Here is an 18,126-nt window from a genome sequence, read left to right on the forward strand (position 1 = left end):
GTTAAATATCTGTTTAGATTTATGAAACTGACCAATTTTCTGAATCTTAATTTCATCATAGGTTTTCAACAAATTGTTGAGTCTAGCTAGCACTGCTTCTTCCCAGAAGTTCCAATCTCATATGTGGAGTCAAATGCTGGTGTCTACATCTGGGTTTTTGAAATCCATTTCCAATGTGTCTGGCAAAGACATTCAACCTTTAATTAAGCAATGGGTGTATCCTTTTCCATTGTGCTTTGGCCTACTTACACGAAGGTGAAAAACAACTGTTCTTAAGACAATCTAAACAAATAGCCTAAAATATGAAAAACTATCTTTGGTAATAGTGTTCAAATCGTTATCTCTTTTTGCAAGGACCAATCCCATTTTGGCTGTGGTTTTATTTCGTGGTTAAATGTTTTATGGTAGTGGCGGAACTCTGGAAGGAGTATGATATCTCTCAAAAACAGAGGAACTCTAGTAAAATTCAAGAAAATATTACCCAAGGATTCTTGTAAATCTTCATTTCAGATTAATGTTTACTTTTTGGCATTATCCATAACACCAAAGCACTTGTGGCAATGCATACTAGTAATTTAAATCACTATGCAAGTTAATTTCATAGAATTATTGGTACAGATCTTGAAACTTGCAAATCTATTTGGTGGTTCTAATATCTTACTTGGAGATTTTACCTAGTGAGTACAATGATGTTCACAAAATTAAATACAACAGCATTCTTGCTACCGTATATAGTTTTTGCTAAAGTAGCTTCTTTGATCATTAAAATGTGGAATTTCTGTCAATCTCGGTCCATTTACTCCTTGCTTACGGACTCCTTTTTTTAGCAATTGCTCACAAGTTCAAGTAGTTTTCAACTAACAACCATTCATTCAGCGATAGTTCAAATTATAACACAGCTGAATGAGGTGATTTATGACAGGCACTTGACATTGTAGCTGCCACAGTGTCCCCGTAACCATGTGGATCAATCTGGGCACTTGCAGTTATGACATCACAGTATCATGTAGTCATGTGATTGTGATTTGCAACCTGTTCTGCCAGCTTCACACAATCCAAATCAATAAGGAAGCTGGCAGGGAATCAAAAAAATGGTAACCACATGACATCACATTTAATGATAGTATGATTTTTTTAAAAAAATAATAATATGGCAACTGGAAGTGCTGGAATCACTGTCATTAAGCGTCCATGGTCACATAATATCACACTTCGCAATCACATCACTTAGCAGCCGACATTCTGGTCCTAATTGCTGCTGTTCACCAAGGATTACCTGTACATGTAACTAACTTTATTAACTACATTTGGACTGTTCAGATTCAGATTTCATACAAGAACTAAACATTTGAAATGAGAAGATGTCTTCATGCAAAGTGGCTTTTAATAATTTGGAATTATTAAAAGCTGTGGTGGCACAGTGGTTAGAATGCAGTATTGCAGGCTAATTCTGCTGACTGCCAACTGCCAGCAGTTCGGGCAGTTCGAATCTCACCAGCTCAAGATTGGCTCAGTTTTCCATCCTTCCAAGGTTGGTAAAATGAGGAGCCAGATTGTTGGGGCAATATGCTGATTCGGTACACAACAGCACTGTGAAGCTGTATATAAGTGCTATTGCTATTATTGTTGACATGTTAATTGGGGAAGACCAACCCTTTCAAACCCTAAATAAGCAAAACTTGTGCATTGCAGTTAAGTGCAAAATATATAAGGGATCAGGTTTTTTTCCTATTGAGTTTTTGCAGAGATCAAAGCAGTGTGGTCAAATTTTATGGCAGTTTTGCATTTAATCGAAAACGAAATGTACTCGAATTAGAAATAAAGCAAGACTATACCTCTCCTGGGACGCAGAAATATGTGGTAAGTTTACTTTTTGTCCATTTTTTTCCCTTAAAATTTGTCAAAATAGTTAAATATTGCATTATAGTTCCTTTTCCACTGTATGACTGTAATCTTGTTGCTGGTATCCTTACAATTTATATTGACTGTTTCCTAATATGATTTGATTGCTTATTTGTTCCCTATGACTATCATTAAGTGTTGTACCTTATGATTCTTGATAAATGTATCTTTTCTTTTATGTACACTGAGAACATATGCACCAAGACAAATTCCTTCTGTGTCCAATAACCCTTGGCCAATAAAGAATTCTATTCTATTCTGTATTAAGTTAACTTCTATTAAATTAAGTCGCTATTTTATTACCCTGAACCCTCTCTGCAGAATCATGGCCCCCACTTAATTTAAATGCTTCTTTTGTCTCTTGTTAACGAAAGTTGAGTATCATTTTCATTTATTAAGGTCTAAGCCTATATCCTTTTTTTCCTGTCCACCTGTGAAATATTTTCACTTTCTTCTCTATAGCACCACTCCAGATATGCTCCAGAATCAAGGATACAGGTAGTCCTTGGCTTATGACAGCAATTGGGACTGTGATTGTTGACACTAAATAATGTGGTCGTAAAATGTGATGCCGTGTGACTTGGATCACGTAGCGATGACAGTCTCGGCAGTCCTGGTGGCTGCCAAAAACTCTGGATAAGTGGGTTGTTAAAGAAGGAAAATAATGGGAATTCCAAGTAAAGGAGTGCAGGGATGCCATGAAGAGAGTGTGGGGAGGGGGGTGAGGACTTGGGAGGCCCAGTGGGGAGTGCTGGTAGGAAAAAAACAAGAGTGACTTAACCAAAGTGACATGAGACCTTCCCTGCCGGCTTCCCCATTGACTTTGCTTGTGGAAAGCTGGCAGGGAAGGTTACAAATGTTAATCAGATGTCCGTGGTTTGTTATGATGGCCAGAACCTTGAGGATTAGTTGTGTGTCCATTTTTTTCAGCGTCACCATAATTTTGAACAATTGCTGAATGAATGGGTGTAAAGCCGAGGACATAACACCTCTCCTAAGCGAGCTGCACTCTTCCGGGTGCGATTCAAGGTGTTAGTTATCACCTTTAAAGCGCTCCATGGCTTAGGACCTGGGTACCTACGAGACCGTCTTTTGCCACCAATAGCCTCCCACCGACCAGTTCGTTCTCACAGGGAGGGACTACTCAGGGTACCGTCAGTCAAATTATGCCGACTGGCGACTCCCAGGGGGAGGGCCTTCTCTGTGAGGGCTCCAACCCTTTGGAATGAACTGCCCCCGGAGATACGGAATATCCCTGATCTCCGTGCTTTCCGCCGTGCCCTCAAGACCCTGATGTTCCAACAAGCGGGGCTAAACATATGAACATGTGAACGTTTTTAAAATGTTATCTAATTTTAGGTTTATTTAATTGGGCCAAACTATGTTATAATGATAATTTTAATTAGCAATTTTATGATGTTTGTGTATCTATATTTTTCTTGACTGTACACCGCCTTGAGTCCTACGGGAGAAAGGCAGTATAGAAATATAATAAATAATAAATAAATATTGCTTAGTACAGCGGCCCCTAATCTTCCCAGTGCCAGGGATTGGTTCTGTGGAGGGTGGTTTTTCCGCAGATCGGGAAGTGTGGTTTCATGTGCTGCCTGGATGTTGTACATCGCACGGCCTAGTTCCTGGCGGGCGGCAGACCAGTGCCTGTCTGCGGCCCTGGGGTTGGAGACCCTTGGTTTAGGGAACAAGGAAAAAAAAGAAGGACAATTGAACATTTCTTTGAATAAGAAGAATGCTGCATGTGTTACATTGGATTTTATCCAGGTTTTATATAATGCTTCCAATTTTATTTATGGCCTAAGGGCCCAAAAGCAAGTTACAAATATAATCTAAACTTGGTATTAGATAAAACGTTTTTACAAGTAAAAGAGTTAATAAATAAAACCGCAACTCATTGATTTGTTACTAAAAGTCCAGTTTTTATAGCCATAGTTAAAAATCTGGGCACTGCAGTTTTAGGATTTTTATCTGCAAGTAAATTTTTTACATACTTTTCCTCATTTGGATTTTACCTGTTAAGCTGTTTTATCTAACGCCAAGTTTAGATTTATTTGTAATTTGCTTTTCGACCTTTTGGCTCTAAATAAAATTTGAAATATAATTCTTTCAGTTACCTCCAGCTAAACCTTGCTCAATACTGAAGTAAAACGTAGGCGTAAATATTGAATTCATTTAACTTCTGGCCATTTCATGTATGTTTTGAATGTAAAAATATGATCTAAAAGCCTGCTTTTTAATATGTAAAATAATAAGAGACGCGGTGGCTCAGTGGTTAAGATGCTGAGCTTGTCAATCGAAAGGTTGGCAGTTCAGCGTTTCAAATCCCTAATGCCGTGTTACTTGTCCCAGCTTCTGCCAACCTAGCAGTTCAAAAGCACGTAAAAAATGCAAGTAGAAAAATAGGGACCATCTTTGGTGGGAAGGGAACAGCGTTCCGTGCGCCTTCGGCGTTTAGTCATGCCGGCCACATGACCACGGAGATATCTTCGGACAACGCTGGCTCTTCGGCTTTGAAACAGAGATGAGCACCGCCCCCTAGAGTCAGGAACGACTAGCACATATGTGCAAGGGGAACCTTTACCTTTATGTAAAATAATGTTTTCTTCAGCAAGAAATAGCTGACAGGGTAAATATATTAAATATGGGATTCAGTATTGTGCATTAAACATGTTCAAGTTCAAATCTATGCTTATCTTTAAAGCACACTTAAGTGACAATGACCAAGTCAGTTTCTTCAGCTTCCTCTGTGAAGGTGAGGAGGGTATCAGTGGAAATGCAACTCAGGCTGTCATAAATCATTATGACTGCTGGTACTTGATAACGATGCATCTTTTTCAAGGGTCCACTTAAAGTGACAGTGCAGGAGCTTGATGGATCTTTCAACCACACACTTCAAATAGAAGAAAACAGCCTCAAACATGATATACCCTGTCATTCAAAGAGCAGACGGTAGGGCTTTTACCATCTATGGAATTTCCTTATAAAATGCCTATCTGAAGTGACTACTATAAGTTTGTTTTTAATGATTTTGTTATTATTATTAGATATGTTTTATCAAAAGTCTCAAAACCGTAGCGATGCTGCATTGTCCAGTATCAACATGGCAATATGAAAAAAACTAGTCTTCACACAAGGAATACAAACGTTAACGTTTTGCAAAAAGTGGTTAACACAGCATTGATGTCTCCAGTTTGATCTGGGTCTTCTGACATTGTTTCAGCACGATAAATACATTCCACTCAGCCACTCTAACAAGTCAAAGAATCATAGTTGTAAGAAGGTGTTGGTCACTAATATGCACTTCTGTCTCCCTTTCGGAGACCAAAAGGTTATGAAACAGCATTCTGGATATCCAGACAGTACGAACTAAATGCAGCCCAATTAAAGCTATTGCCAAAAAAAAAAAAAAAAAAAAAGGCAACTATACAAGGAAGCAGGTGGGAGAAAAAAGAAACAATTGCCACAGAAATAAGAATCAGCAAAAATATGTCAGAACGCCCAGTTTGATTGACAACCTAATCATAAGCTGCTTTTTCCTTTGTGTAGCCATGAATTACTCTCTCTCTCTTTTTTTTTTAACAAAAGAAAAAGACAAAAATATGATTTTACTATGCATCTCTTGCTGGTTTTTATGCAGCAATAAGAAGAAAAAAATCCCATTGATGAATGGAGAGGAAGTGGACATGGATCTTTCTGCCATGGAGTAAGTAAACTTATGAAAGGCACGGAGTATTTGAAAATCTTCTCCATGCAGCATTTTCAAATATATAATAGAATATTGATCCAAGTACTAATAACTTGTGCAGGGACTTTTCCTTTCTACAGTTGTGCATTCTGACACCTCTGAATCGAAGGGAGTGTTCAGAGAGTAAAGGCATTTTTGGAATACTCTGTTGTTTGGAGCAGGGTGGATTTGATTCAAATCGAGTCGATTTAAATCACAATTTAAATCATGATTTAAATCACTAGTAAAAAGGCTTGATTTAAATCAACTCGATTTAAATCATAATTTTTAAAAATGTGTGTCATCTCTGTCATGCAGCAGCTCCTCCTGTGACCTGCTGTTGACTCACCAACCGTCATATTCACTTTAATGAGACGGCTGATGATTCGGTAGTGACACAACCGGTAGTGAGGGATGTAGCAGGCAGCAGGTGAGTGGATGCCTGCTAACAGGTGCTAGATCCGTGATGGCGAACCTATGGCACGCGTGCCACAGGTGGCACGCGGACCCATATTAATGGGCACGCCAGCTCAGCTCTGGGGCACATGCGCACGCCGGACAGCTGATTTTCGGGCCTTCTGGGCCCACCAGAAGTAGGGAAACAGGCTGTTTCCTGCCTCTGGAGGGCCTGGGGGGGGGGAAGGCTCCTAGAGAAGCTCCTACAGACACCTAGAGAGGCTCCTAGAGACTCCTAGAGAGGTTCTGGAGGCTGGGGACAGCAAAAAACATCACTTCCTGTCCCACCGAGAGTTGGGAAATGGGCCCTTTCAGCCACCGTAGGGCCTCCAAGGGAGTGGGAAAGGCTGTTTTCGCCCTTCCCAGATTCATAGAAAGAATCTGGAGCCAGGTAAGAAAGAAAAATGGGCCTACCAGGCCATCATGTGCCAGGAGCAGGGGTGGGTGGGGTTGCGTGCGCATGCGCGTGGGCACGTGCATGCGCAACCCCCCTACCCCCCCCCCTCTCCTGGCACGCGATGGCAAAAAGGTTAGCCATCACTGTGCTAGATGATGGATCTGAAATGTTCTTTAATATTATATTTATAAGCTGCTTAGAAGATTTCACTTTCATTTTTACTGCTTGCCCTTCCTTCTCATACTTAGAGCCTGGCGGTACTGATGCAATTCTCTTCAAACAATCATACAGGTTGTGGTGTACATAGATTTGCAAAACTATGCAAATCTATGCATAGATTTGCATAAATCCTTGCAGGATAAAGGAATATTCCTGAACTTTGTTTTATGATTTATCTCATGGTTATTGTGAAATTGTGTGAATGCATCAATGCAGTGCATGTTATCTCAGCTTGCAGAGCTTGGATTCATTGAAAGAGTTTACCAAAAATGTAAATATTGCAGAATATACAGCCTCACGCGACATAACTAAGCTCCATTTCATGCTGAATAAACTCAATTATTAATATATCTTAAATAGAAAACTACCTTTAGATAGATTTTTACTCCAAAAGCATTTTATTAAAATAAATTAGATAAAAATAAAAAAAAATCTGATTTAATTTTTTAAAAATCTGATTTTTTTGATTTTTTTTTTTTTAAACCATCGATTTTTATCCACCCTGGTTTGGAGGGTCAGGAACTATTTTATAACAATGCTTACATAAGAAATTGAGGTGTTTAAAATGTCTAGGAACTCTGTTGAATTTTGTTATGTGGCATGAAATAACCTCCCCAAACATCTTCATATAATATCCTAAGAGGCAGGGAACAGGCCTATTACTGCATTCTTTCTTACTTGGAGTATAAAGAGGTTGAAGCAACCATGTGAAATATATTAAATTTATACTCTTTCGTATTTTATAAAATTAATACCCTTAAAAGTATTGTTTGGCAGAGAGGGAGAGAAATTGCTCAGTAATATTTTTTAAATCACAGTTTAGTGTTGTGCATGATCTTAGTTTTTATTAACTATATTTTGTATAACCGTAGAATTAGCAAGCTTAAACTCTAAACAGCATTTTAAGTGGATTTGTAAAGCATGATTTAAACATTATAGAGTCAAATTGTACCTTGTTAGTTTCAATGTCATGACAATCAGTAGGTACTAGAAAACCAGTATATAAAGAAGAAAGCCTGAGAGAGAGGAGGAAAAATGTGGAAGTCATGAACTGTTCCACAGTTGCCAAATCCTAATATTGTATATTTGAATTATGACAGCCCCAAAATTTGTATATGAAGTTGTGACTTAGTTTATATTATGCTACCAGAGTGAGTTGTTTCTTTGTTACTCTCCAGAGAGCTCACATTGGAGAAATTCAGGTGTGGGCTTCAAAAATTTTAGCAAGGGGTTCTCTACCCGGTTGCTTGGTGGGCATGGCCATGGTGGGCATGGCCTAGTCAGCCTCCTGCACCACGGTGGGGGGGGGGGGGTATTCCCTCTGGAGGCTTTCCTTGAGCCTCCAGGAGGGCAAAAACAGCCTCCCCAGGCTCCGGAGGCCCTCTGGAGGCCAGAAACGGGCCCATTTCCAGCCTTCCCAAACTTCTGGTAGGCCTGTTTTTCGCCCTCCCTGAGCCTTCACACACGCCCTGCACTTACCTGCATCCAAAACAGGCTGCATGGGGACTCTTGGAAAAGGCAGGGCAGGGTGGGTGGGGCCAGCCAGGAGTGGGATTTGGGGGTTCTCCAAACTGCACAGAATCTTAGTTAGAGGTTCTCCCAAACCCTTGCGAACCCCCAGCAGCCCACCCCTGGAAAAATTTGACGCCATATAATACATCAAGCATTCAATAGGAACTGGAGTGAGACAATATAGAATTTTTCTGCTACGTTTGCTTGAGATTATTTTCAAGTGTATCGATTGTAGAGTTGCAATGTTCTTTGCACTAAAAACTGTGTTCCAGGTAAAGATTTATTAAGCACAGAACTCACTATCCTGAATGGGCTGCCAATTTTTATGCTGAAAATATCAGAGATGCCACAGTCGAGAGGGAAAAAATAATGTTATCCAATCAGTTTGCTGCCCTGACCTGAGTTTTGATCCTCTTTTTCCAGTGCCGATTCCCCTTTACTATGGATAAGAATAGATCCAGATATGTCTGTTTTGAGGAAGGTAGAATTTGAGCAGGCGGACTTCATGTGGCAATACCAATTGCGCTATGAGAGAGATGTGGTCGCACAAGAGGAATCCATTTTGGCTCTTCAAAAGTTCCCCACCCCGGCATCCCGGCTTGCGCTGACTGATATTCTCGAACAAGAGCAGTGCTTCTACCGAGTGAGGATAATGGCTTGCTTCTGTCTTGCAAAGGTAAGAAGTAGCCACCTGGTTCTGTCAGATACTAACGCAGGTTCTTTTAAGTCTGAGCAAACTGCTAAAGGGGAGGTGTGATGCAGCTGCAGAAAACGAGGAAAAATCCATTTTTTTATCCATCTGTCATTACTTTGAAAACCATACATAGATCAGAATTTCATGTAAGGTCCCTGAGTACTGTTGTATTCAAATACCACTAGATGGCATCAGCTCACTGTCAAAATAAAAGAAATATCCAGCTCTTGTGAGATAGAGAATTAGAGAAAAATTATAAATTCTCCTGCATCGTTATACAAGTGATCAGCTATTCTTAATTTTTAAAGCTTTTTAAAAAATAAAAAATACTTAGTTTAAAAAATACCCCCATTATGGCTTGAGTATATATAGGGTGCCCACTGGTTAACTGAAATTGGAGCAAAGGTGAAGAGAATAGAGAACAGAATTCTTTATTGGCCAAGTGTGATTGGACACACAAAAGGAATTTGTCTTGGTGCTTACCCTCTCGGTGTACATAAAAGAAAAGATACATTCGTCAAGAATCATTAGGTACAACACTTAATGATAATCATAGGGAAACAGTCAATATAAATCTTAAGGATATCAGCAACAAGGTTACAGTCATACAGTCGTAAGTGGGAGGAGAATATGAAGTATCCAAGCCTGCATTTTTATTTAATTCTGTACTATCATGTTTCTATCATATTCTGTACCTCATTCATACGAAGCCTCTGATAACAAGTTCCTTTGGCATTAACTTTTTTGGAATCATTGGCTACTCTTAACAACCATTGATTTAGTGGCCATGTGACATTACAATGGTACTTAAAATGATTAGAGTATAACCATTTTCACACTTATGACTGTTGCAGCATCCTCATGGTCACATGATCAAAAGTTTGGTGCTTGGCAACTGGCATGTATTTATGACGGTTGCAGTGTCCAGGGATCATGTGATCCGCTTTATGACAAGCAAAGTCAATGGGAAAGCTAGATTCACTTAACAACCGTGTTACAAATTTAACAACTGTGGGGAAAAATGGGGCAAAAGTCACTTAACAACTGTTTCACTTAACAACAGAAATGTTGGGCTCCATTATTTTTATTTTTTCTTTGAGAAGCAGTGTTATCACGGATATTCACAGGAGTAAAACAAAATCAAGATGGCGGCCAAAATCTCCTGGCTGCCTTCTTCACATTTTTGACTCTCTTCCCTGGAGACATCTCTGGGTATCATTCTTGCCTGCTCCATGGGCTACTAATCACAGCACCCATAGCCACACTGCCATAGCCTTGTATTGTCATCCAAAATGGAGCTCACTAATTGCTTTAACTTTGCCCCATACTCATTCATATATAGAGACATGGATTGGTATTGTTTTAGAAGCATTAAAGCTCCATCATATAGCTAAAAGAGATAATTCAGTACAGGTAACAACCACAATTGAGCCAGAAATTTATGTTGCTAAGTGAGAAATTTGTTAAGTAAGTTTTGCCCCATTTTGCAACTTTTCTTGCCACATTTGTTAAGTGAATCACTGCAGTTGTTAAATTAGTAACACGGTTGTTAAGTGAATCTGTCTTCCCTGTTGACTTTGCATATCGGAAAGCTTCAAAAGGGGATCACATGTCCCTGGGACACCGCAACGGTCATAAATGTGAGTCAGTTGTTAAGCATCCGTATGTGAATCACGTGACCATGGGGGATGCTGCAACGGTCATAAGTATGAAAAATGGTCATAACTCACTTTTTTCAGTGCCGTTGTTAGTTCGAACGGTCACTAAGTGAACTGTTGTAAGTCGAGGACTACCTGTAATAAATTTTGCCAATGGTGAGGGATTCTTAGTTGGAAAGAAAGCAAAGCCAGGGGGAATCCACCCATCTTTTGACTGGCGTTAAAACACAAAGGACAGCACCGCTATCTGATGTGCTACTAGGGTAGAATACAGTGGTGAAATCCACTTACCTTCGCTACTGGTTCAGGAATGGGAGCGCACGCACGCGGGCATAGCATATGCAAAGAGGGTCAAAAACGGGACGTAGTGACGTCCCGGCAAGTGGGCAGAGCCTCCTGCCGCCAGTGCTACCGGTTTGCACGAGCCCGATAGATCCAGCTGGATTTCACCTCTAGTACAATAACAATCAACAGTTTATCCTGGCATACTTTCCTGCTGACTGACCAGTTGGAGGAAGGTACTTTAACACAACTGTCTGGCTGTAACCTCTGTCTAGTCATTAGGTAAAAGAGGCCTATTTTGCTACCTATTTGGTGAGGTTTTGCTTAAAGAAAAGCATCCTTTTGTGATCAGAACTGTTTTCACAAATAGAGTAGGGTTCAGTCGTTTTCTAGCCCTGAAAATTGTTGTCCTGGTTCAGAATGTGGGGCAAATAGAGCAGCTGTTAAATATGCTTTACTGCCATGCCTATTTCCAGCTGGAACTGGAAGGATTCTGGATTCCTCATTGTCTTTCTCCGTGGGTGATCTTGCACTCTGCGGGTGGCAGAGGCATGGTTGAAATTTTCATTGAGGTTATTGGCAGGATACGCTGAGGAAATCAGTAATGCTGATGCGTCTTCCATGACTAGCTTTTTTTGATACTCTTTTCATATTCAAGATTGAATATGTGGCTTTTGTAAAGTGGGGAGGGCATATTACTGTAACATAGATGGAAGGAAAATAATTATATCCAGATAGTGATTGTGGGAAATGATAAGTGACACATGATCCACAGGTAGAAACACTCCCCTTGACTAAAGTATTGACTGAGGTTATAATGTATTTACATTACAGGCAGTCCTCGCCTTATGACCACAATGGAGCCCATCTTGCCATAGTCGTTAATTGAATCACTGCAATTGTTAATTTAATAACATGCTTGTTAAGTGAATCTGGCTTCCCCATTAATTTTGTTTGTGAGAAGATCACAAAAGCTGATCACAAGACCCCGGGACACTGCAATCATCATAAATACATGCCAGTTGCCAAGATTTTGACCACGTGACTATAGGGATGCTGCAACAGTCGTTAAATGTGAAAAACGGTCATAAATCACTTTTTTCAGTGCCATTGTAACTTTGAACAGTCACTAAATGAATGATTGTAAGTCGAAGACTACCCACAGAGGGGGGAGAAACTATCCATGCTTTAGGTAGTGTATTTATAGATTTGGTTTACAAATTATGTTCAAACCCCAAGGATTACTCAGTGACAATATTTGAAATGACAAAGAAGCTGCTAGCCATGTGTTGAGATAGATGGATGGATGGATGGATGGATGGATGGATGGATGGACGGACGGACAAGAGAGAGAGATTTATATTTATATTTATATTTATATTTATATTTATATTTATATTTATATTTTTTGCTGGGTCACGCCATGTCATTTGGGATAAATTTTGAGCTGCTTCATTCTTGGCTGTGCACATTCTCAGTCATCCAGGTCATAGTTGTCTCAAAGGTGCTTTTTCAAAAGGCAACTGGACTGTATTTTTCCTTGAGGAAGAAGAAGACGTTTCTCATCTCATCCAAGAAGCTTCATTGTTTCTGGCAGGATGGAGGGGGCTATGGAGGGATTAGCTCTGTCAAATCCCCCACCCCCAATCCTGTCAGAAGTAATCCCTCCATAGCCCCCAACCATCCTGCCAAAACCGATGAAGCTTCTTGGATGAGAAGCGAAACTTCTTTTTCCTCCTCAAGGACAAAAAACAGTCCAGTTGCCTTTTGAAAGAAGCATCTTTGAGACTACTACATTTTTGGTGATTGCAAAATGCAAAATCTTTTGCATGCATCAGTGCTTTACGTCTATGGCAGAGGTCTTCAAACTTGGCAGCTTTAAGACTTGTGGACTTGTGGACTTCAACTCCCAGAATTCTCCAGCCAGCATAGCATAGCTATGGAGAATTCTGGGAATTGAAGTCCACAAGTCTGAAAGCTGCCAAGTTTGAAGACCTCTGGTCTATGGAGATTCTCAGTCATCCAGGTCATGGTTGTCCCAATGGTGCTTTTTCAAGAGGCAATTGGACTTGAGAGTCAGAGTTGACGAAGCTTCTTGTATGAGAAACGAAACATCTTCAAAGAAAAACCAGAAAGTCCAGTTGCCTCTTGAAAAAGCACCTTTGTGACATCAGTGCTTTTAGCTTACGGCCCAACCTCTCCCCCTTCCCTGCCCCTCACGTTCATGTCAGATTCCATGTCAGATACATATGAATTATTTAGCAGGCAAATATGAGAGTGGGAAGATATGAAAAATGCTAATTGAAAGCCTATATCCTTTAAACAATAAGGAATATTCATTTACAGAAACCTCTTTTTTTTTCTTTTTCCCACAAGCTGGAAATAAAATATGATGAAAAGAGAAGTTGGCATTCAGAGGTAGCAATAGACCAAGCTTTGCAACGTTGTTAGTAATGTGGCTTCTTTTTTCTCTCTCCTAATTATACAGATTGCAAATTTCATGGTGAGTACATGGACAGGACCACCAGCCATGAAGTCTCTCTTCACTCGAATGTTCTGTTGTAAAAGTTGTCCAAATATTGTGAAAACCAATAACTTCATGAACTTTCAGAGCTACTTTCTTCAAAAGGTACAAAAAAAAAAGCAATTTATCATCTTACTTGATTTTCTAAACACAACAGCTTCCCACTGTAGAGTTTGGTTCAAGAGTGGATTTGAATAATATGAGGAAAAACAAAAGCAATTACTGTTATTTGATACATTTGTTATCATAAGAGGTAGCATTTCTTTGCAATGAAAAGCAAAATATCCTTCAGAAAAAATGATAATTATTGATTTATTAAATTGTCTGCCCAAAGATAAGCAGAAATAAATTTAATTAGATATGTTTGGACAACTTGTCTGTGGTTTATATCCAATCTTTTTGTGCTTGGCTAATTTGGTATATTCTCACAGCAGTTTAATTGCATGGTTAGTGGTCTTTATCATTTCCTGCTGTTAATCAACTGGGAAGTAGGGATGGAATATATTGCTATATTTGTACCATGTAAATTTACTTAATACATTTCATTTAGCGATACCACCATACAATTGAACAAAAACCAGAAAAAAGCCATAATAGGTATACAAAACTTCCGTTTCCAAAAATATTTTGTTTATCAGGAGATAGCAATCCATCTGCCTGGCCACTATTGGTAAATAGTGTACTCAAGGAAGAATCTGCTCTGATCCCGCAAATCAATTTTTCAATGTAGTCTCACACCTCTGCTTCTTCAAAATGGTGACTATGAGCCACAGGAGTAATTTTATTTGAGAATTTTGTATGATGTTAATCTTACTATTTGGGAGTGAAATTGAATAGAGAATACCATGTGGAAGGCAGAATGAAGTTGTAGAATGATTTAACTAAACTTTGAATTGAAACAATTACTTGTTATTTTCCCCACAGACAATGCCAGTTGCAATGGCCTTGCTGAGAGATGTTCACAATCTGTGTCCTAAAGAGGTTTTAATGTTCATTTTAGACCTGATCAAGTACAATGACAACAGAAAAAACAAGGTAGGAAGTTGCTTAAATTAACAGACTTTTTTTTTTTACCTCATGACTATTGATTTTATGTTACAGGACAAGTACAAGGCAGATGAATGTTTATTTTTATGGAACACATAAGGGAACATGACCTATTTATTTATGGAAAAATGTATATAACTCTTATTCACTGTATATCAAAACTAATTCCAGGCATCAACAAATAAAAATGCAGTAAATAAAACACAAAGTCATAAAAATAGATCATGACAGAAATGCAGTTCATAACTCCCATTAGCGACCAAGCTTATCTTAACTGTCTGACAAAAGTCTAGTAGAATGGGGGGGTCGGGGGCAAAGGATAAAGTTGCTTCATAATGTGGAGGCTACCATCAAGAAGGGCCATTTTTGGTCCTCATTCCCTTCATCTTGAATAGGTTGGGGATGTCCCTCACCTCCTTTCAGGATGAAATACAAGATAGGCAGAATTTGATTGGAAGAGATAGTTATTTACAGTGGAATATATGCACAGATGCACACAGATTTTATATACACATAATGTTGACTGCAGGAACAACAGGATCTTTTGCACAGGTGTGGGATGCATGGGGTAGATGGAATGTTGTGGCTCAAGAAAATGAGACAGAAACCTCTAGGAGGGGAAATAAATTCAGAGTTTAAAGAGTCATAAATGGCCCTATAATTTTCAAGTATCAATGAACAATCAGGAAGTAAGGCCAATAACTCTTTGAATTGGCATCCAGTGCAGGGCCCATAGCACAAGTGGTAATGTGCTCGTGGTGCCTAGTGCCACTTAACAGTTCCCTTGCTGACTATTCTTTAAAAGTGGCTCTTCATTATGTGTTCCACTAGCCCAACCAAGTAGACTGAGTTACCTATGTGATATCCTCCTGCTTTAGGTAGGGCTGCAATTGCTAAGCAGTCCAAATTACAGTTAGATTGCAAGCCTTAGGAATCCTGGGGCAAAATATTCTGATTAAAGAAATGACACTTAGCGTGGAGAGACTCGTCCAATCGTGAGGCCTTTGGTGATTATGCACAGATTAGCAGTGCATTGACTAGCACTGATGATGTTACCTAGTTTGGATAATGAAACATCTGCAATGAAAACAACCGAACTCAGAGAGAACCTCTCATTTCAATCCTGAGCTGTAAATACTCTCCTTTATTGGTCTCCCAGTCCTTTTCAGTTACCGCACCGTCCAAGTGGTGTGTACAACAATTCACAAATTACTTTAGCCAGCCAGCCATTCCTGGCATTTGAAGTTTGCACACTTGAGGTGTACCTCAATTGGAAAAAAATGACAAACGCAAAAGTTTTTCCTAGATTCCGAGTCTGGAATCAAAGTCTAGACCAGAGGTCTTCAAACTTGGCAGCTTTAAGACTTGTGGACTTCAACAGAGTTGAAGTCCTTCAACAGAGTTGAAGTCCACAAGTCTTAAAGCTGCCAAGTTTGAAGACCTCTGGTCTAGACACAAAGACAGGACAACTAGATGATAAAGAAAACTAGTAAGGGATTTGAGATCCAAAACACCTGATTCTTAGATTTACACATTAGGAAGTTTCCACACTGGGTTCCATGGCTAAACATATCCTTGACTTTGGCACTTGGTGGCCAAAATCAAGGATATTTAAATAACATCAAGAATTAAAATTGGGGACTAGATTCAAGATTGAAAGCAATGAAATGTTTGGTTGTTTAAAGAATGGAAGGAGTTCTTAGGAAAGTTCCTGGGTATTTGTGTATGTTGCAGAGCACTGTCAAAGGTATGAACACAATAAGGAAGAATACAATAAGTTGCAAATACAAGACAGAGAAAATAAGGAGGGGTGCCCAGATCTTTAGTCAAATTATTTAGGGGTGGGGACGCTTCAGGACTGGTTCACAATTTAAACAGGATCTGCACTGTCCAGGTAAAAGAGTTCTCTGGAGAAGTTTGAAAAGATGGTAGGCATATGCTTGTATAAGCAATGCGTGAAACCTATTGAATGTTCTTTTGGGGAAAATTCCTTTTTTATATTCTTTAGTTGATGCCTTTCCTATTTGTAAAGCTTTGGGGTTTGCTTTATCTTTGTAACTGCTAGTTCAAGTGATCTAGTATTACTATTGCATTTTATTGTATAGTGTTACTATTGCAATTTATTGTTGGCATAAAATTGTTGCGACTTTTTATTGCATGCATTTTTAGTGTCAGCCAATTGCAGGGATATGGGGTATAAAACAAATAAGTAAGTTCTTTGGGTTCAGCCCCGCAAGCAGTTTCTTTGTGCATAAATCCGATTTGGACATTGGGGTTTATCTGTGCTGATGGTTCGTTTCCTTGATTAGAGCAGCCAGTTTAATGGAATGTATCCGGCAGATGGTTTTCTTTGTAATGCTCTGCACTGCATCTTAATAAATTTCACTCTTTGACTTTAGTTTTCAGACAACTATTACCGTGCGGAACTGATTGATGCACTAGCAAACTCTGTAACTCCTGCAGTCAGTGTGAACAATGAAGCCCGGACTTTGGACAATTTAAATCCTGATGTGCGCCTTATTCTTGAAGAAATCACCCGATTCTTAAACATGGAAAAACTGCTACCCAGTTACAGACATACAATTACAGTCAGGTATGATACAGAAATATTATGATTTTCTGAAAATCTAAGTCTGAAAGAAAGTTAGATGAATTCCATTCTTCCTTCTCCCCTCAACTTTGTTCTGCTGGGCAGTTCATCTTGATTCAGTCACTCAGATCTTGCACCAGGCGCTTTTAAGAACGTTCTGATTTTTATCGGTAAATGTACAAGAGACAAAGCAGAGATTTAATAAGTGACTGAATTTTTTTTTTCAGGGGGAAAAAAACTGTCTTGAGAAAAACAACCAATAAGCATTATTAAAAACATTTGTACTGTAGTTCTTTGACATTATTTTCTACATAAACTGTGATAGAAGCGAAAGATTACAATTTATGACAGTCAGTTAAGGCCGTTTTGAGTAGAGGTCTGTACAGTTGTAAAACAAGTTTCAGTCCAGGCCGTTTGTGACACAGAACAGTCTCTTGACAAGCGTAGATCAGGAGGGGAATCTCATGCATGGGGAAACAAAGAGAAAAGAGAAAAATTAGAAGCCACAGGAGCTAAGATTCTTGATATAGGGTTATTTCCATAATTTGTTTACAAGGTTTTTCATACTATAACTGAGTCTATGCGGCATTGGATAACACAGTGAAAATATTAAATTGCTTTTATGTTTCTTAATAAGTTTCAGAAGTCTTTTTATTAATATCACACTTCTATAAGATTATACTAGATATAACTTGAAGAATTAATTGTAGGTAGTCATCGACCTATGACCATTCCGCAACTTTTTGAAGTTACGATAGCGCTGAACGAATGTTGGTTATGATTGGCCCTCGGAGTTCTGGCTATACCAGCACCCCCGTGGTCATGTGATTGGGATCTGGGTGATTGGCAGATTACACTTATGACCAGTTTTAGCCTCCCTGATGATTTGATTACTGTTTGCAACCTTTCCTGCTAGCTTCCCCAGAAAGTCAAAAAGGAAGGTAGATTGAAAGTTGCTGGGATAAATTTCCCCCATCTGGGCATTTCTCCCCCAGTCTCTTGGCACTCATACTACACTGGCCTTTCATACACACACACACACCCGCATGCACTCAACCCATGCCATGCCTCTTGCACATCTCCTCGCATGCCTGTCATGTCCTGCA

At 39.3% G+C, this 18,126-nt stretch overlaps 1 protein-coding gene across 1 annotated transcript in view; it reads left to right on the forward strand.

Moving 5' to 3' along the window:
- Positions 1-18,126, forward strand: part of TAF2 (TATA-box binding protein associated factor 2) — a 66,213-nt gene that overhangs the window by 15,072 nt on the left and 33,015 nt on the right. Inside the window, exons 12-19 of the mRNA XM_070940361.1 lie at positions 62-216; positions 1,746-1,860; positions 4,757-4,866; positions 5,555-5,620; positions 8,649-8,901; positions 13,348-13,488; positions 14,308-14,418; positions 16,830-17,023. Of these exons, the coding sequence (XP_070796462.1) occupies positions 62-216; positions 1,746-1,860; positions 4,757-4,866; positions 5,555-5,620; positions 8,649-8,901; positions 13,348-13,488; positions 14,308-14,418; positions 16,830-17,023 (1,145 nt within the window). The remainder of the gene's footprint in view (positions 1-61; positions 217-1,745; positions 1,861-4,756; positions 4,867-5,554; positions 5,621-8,648; positions 8,902-13,347; positions 13,489-14,307; positions 14,419-16,829; positions 17,024-18,126) is intronic.

The sequence above is a fragment of the Pituophis catenifer genome, unplaced genomic scaffold (assembly GCF_029215685.1).
Source record: "Pituophis catenifer annectens isolate HBS135680 unplaced genomic scaffold, rPitCat1.0.hap2 SCAF_3, whole genome shotgun sequence".
In the NCBI taxonomy this organism is placed as follows: domain Eukaryota; kingdom Metazoa; phylum Chordata; class Lepidosauria; order Squamata; family Colubridae; genus Pituophis; species Pituophis catenifer.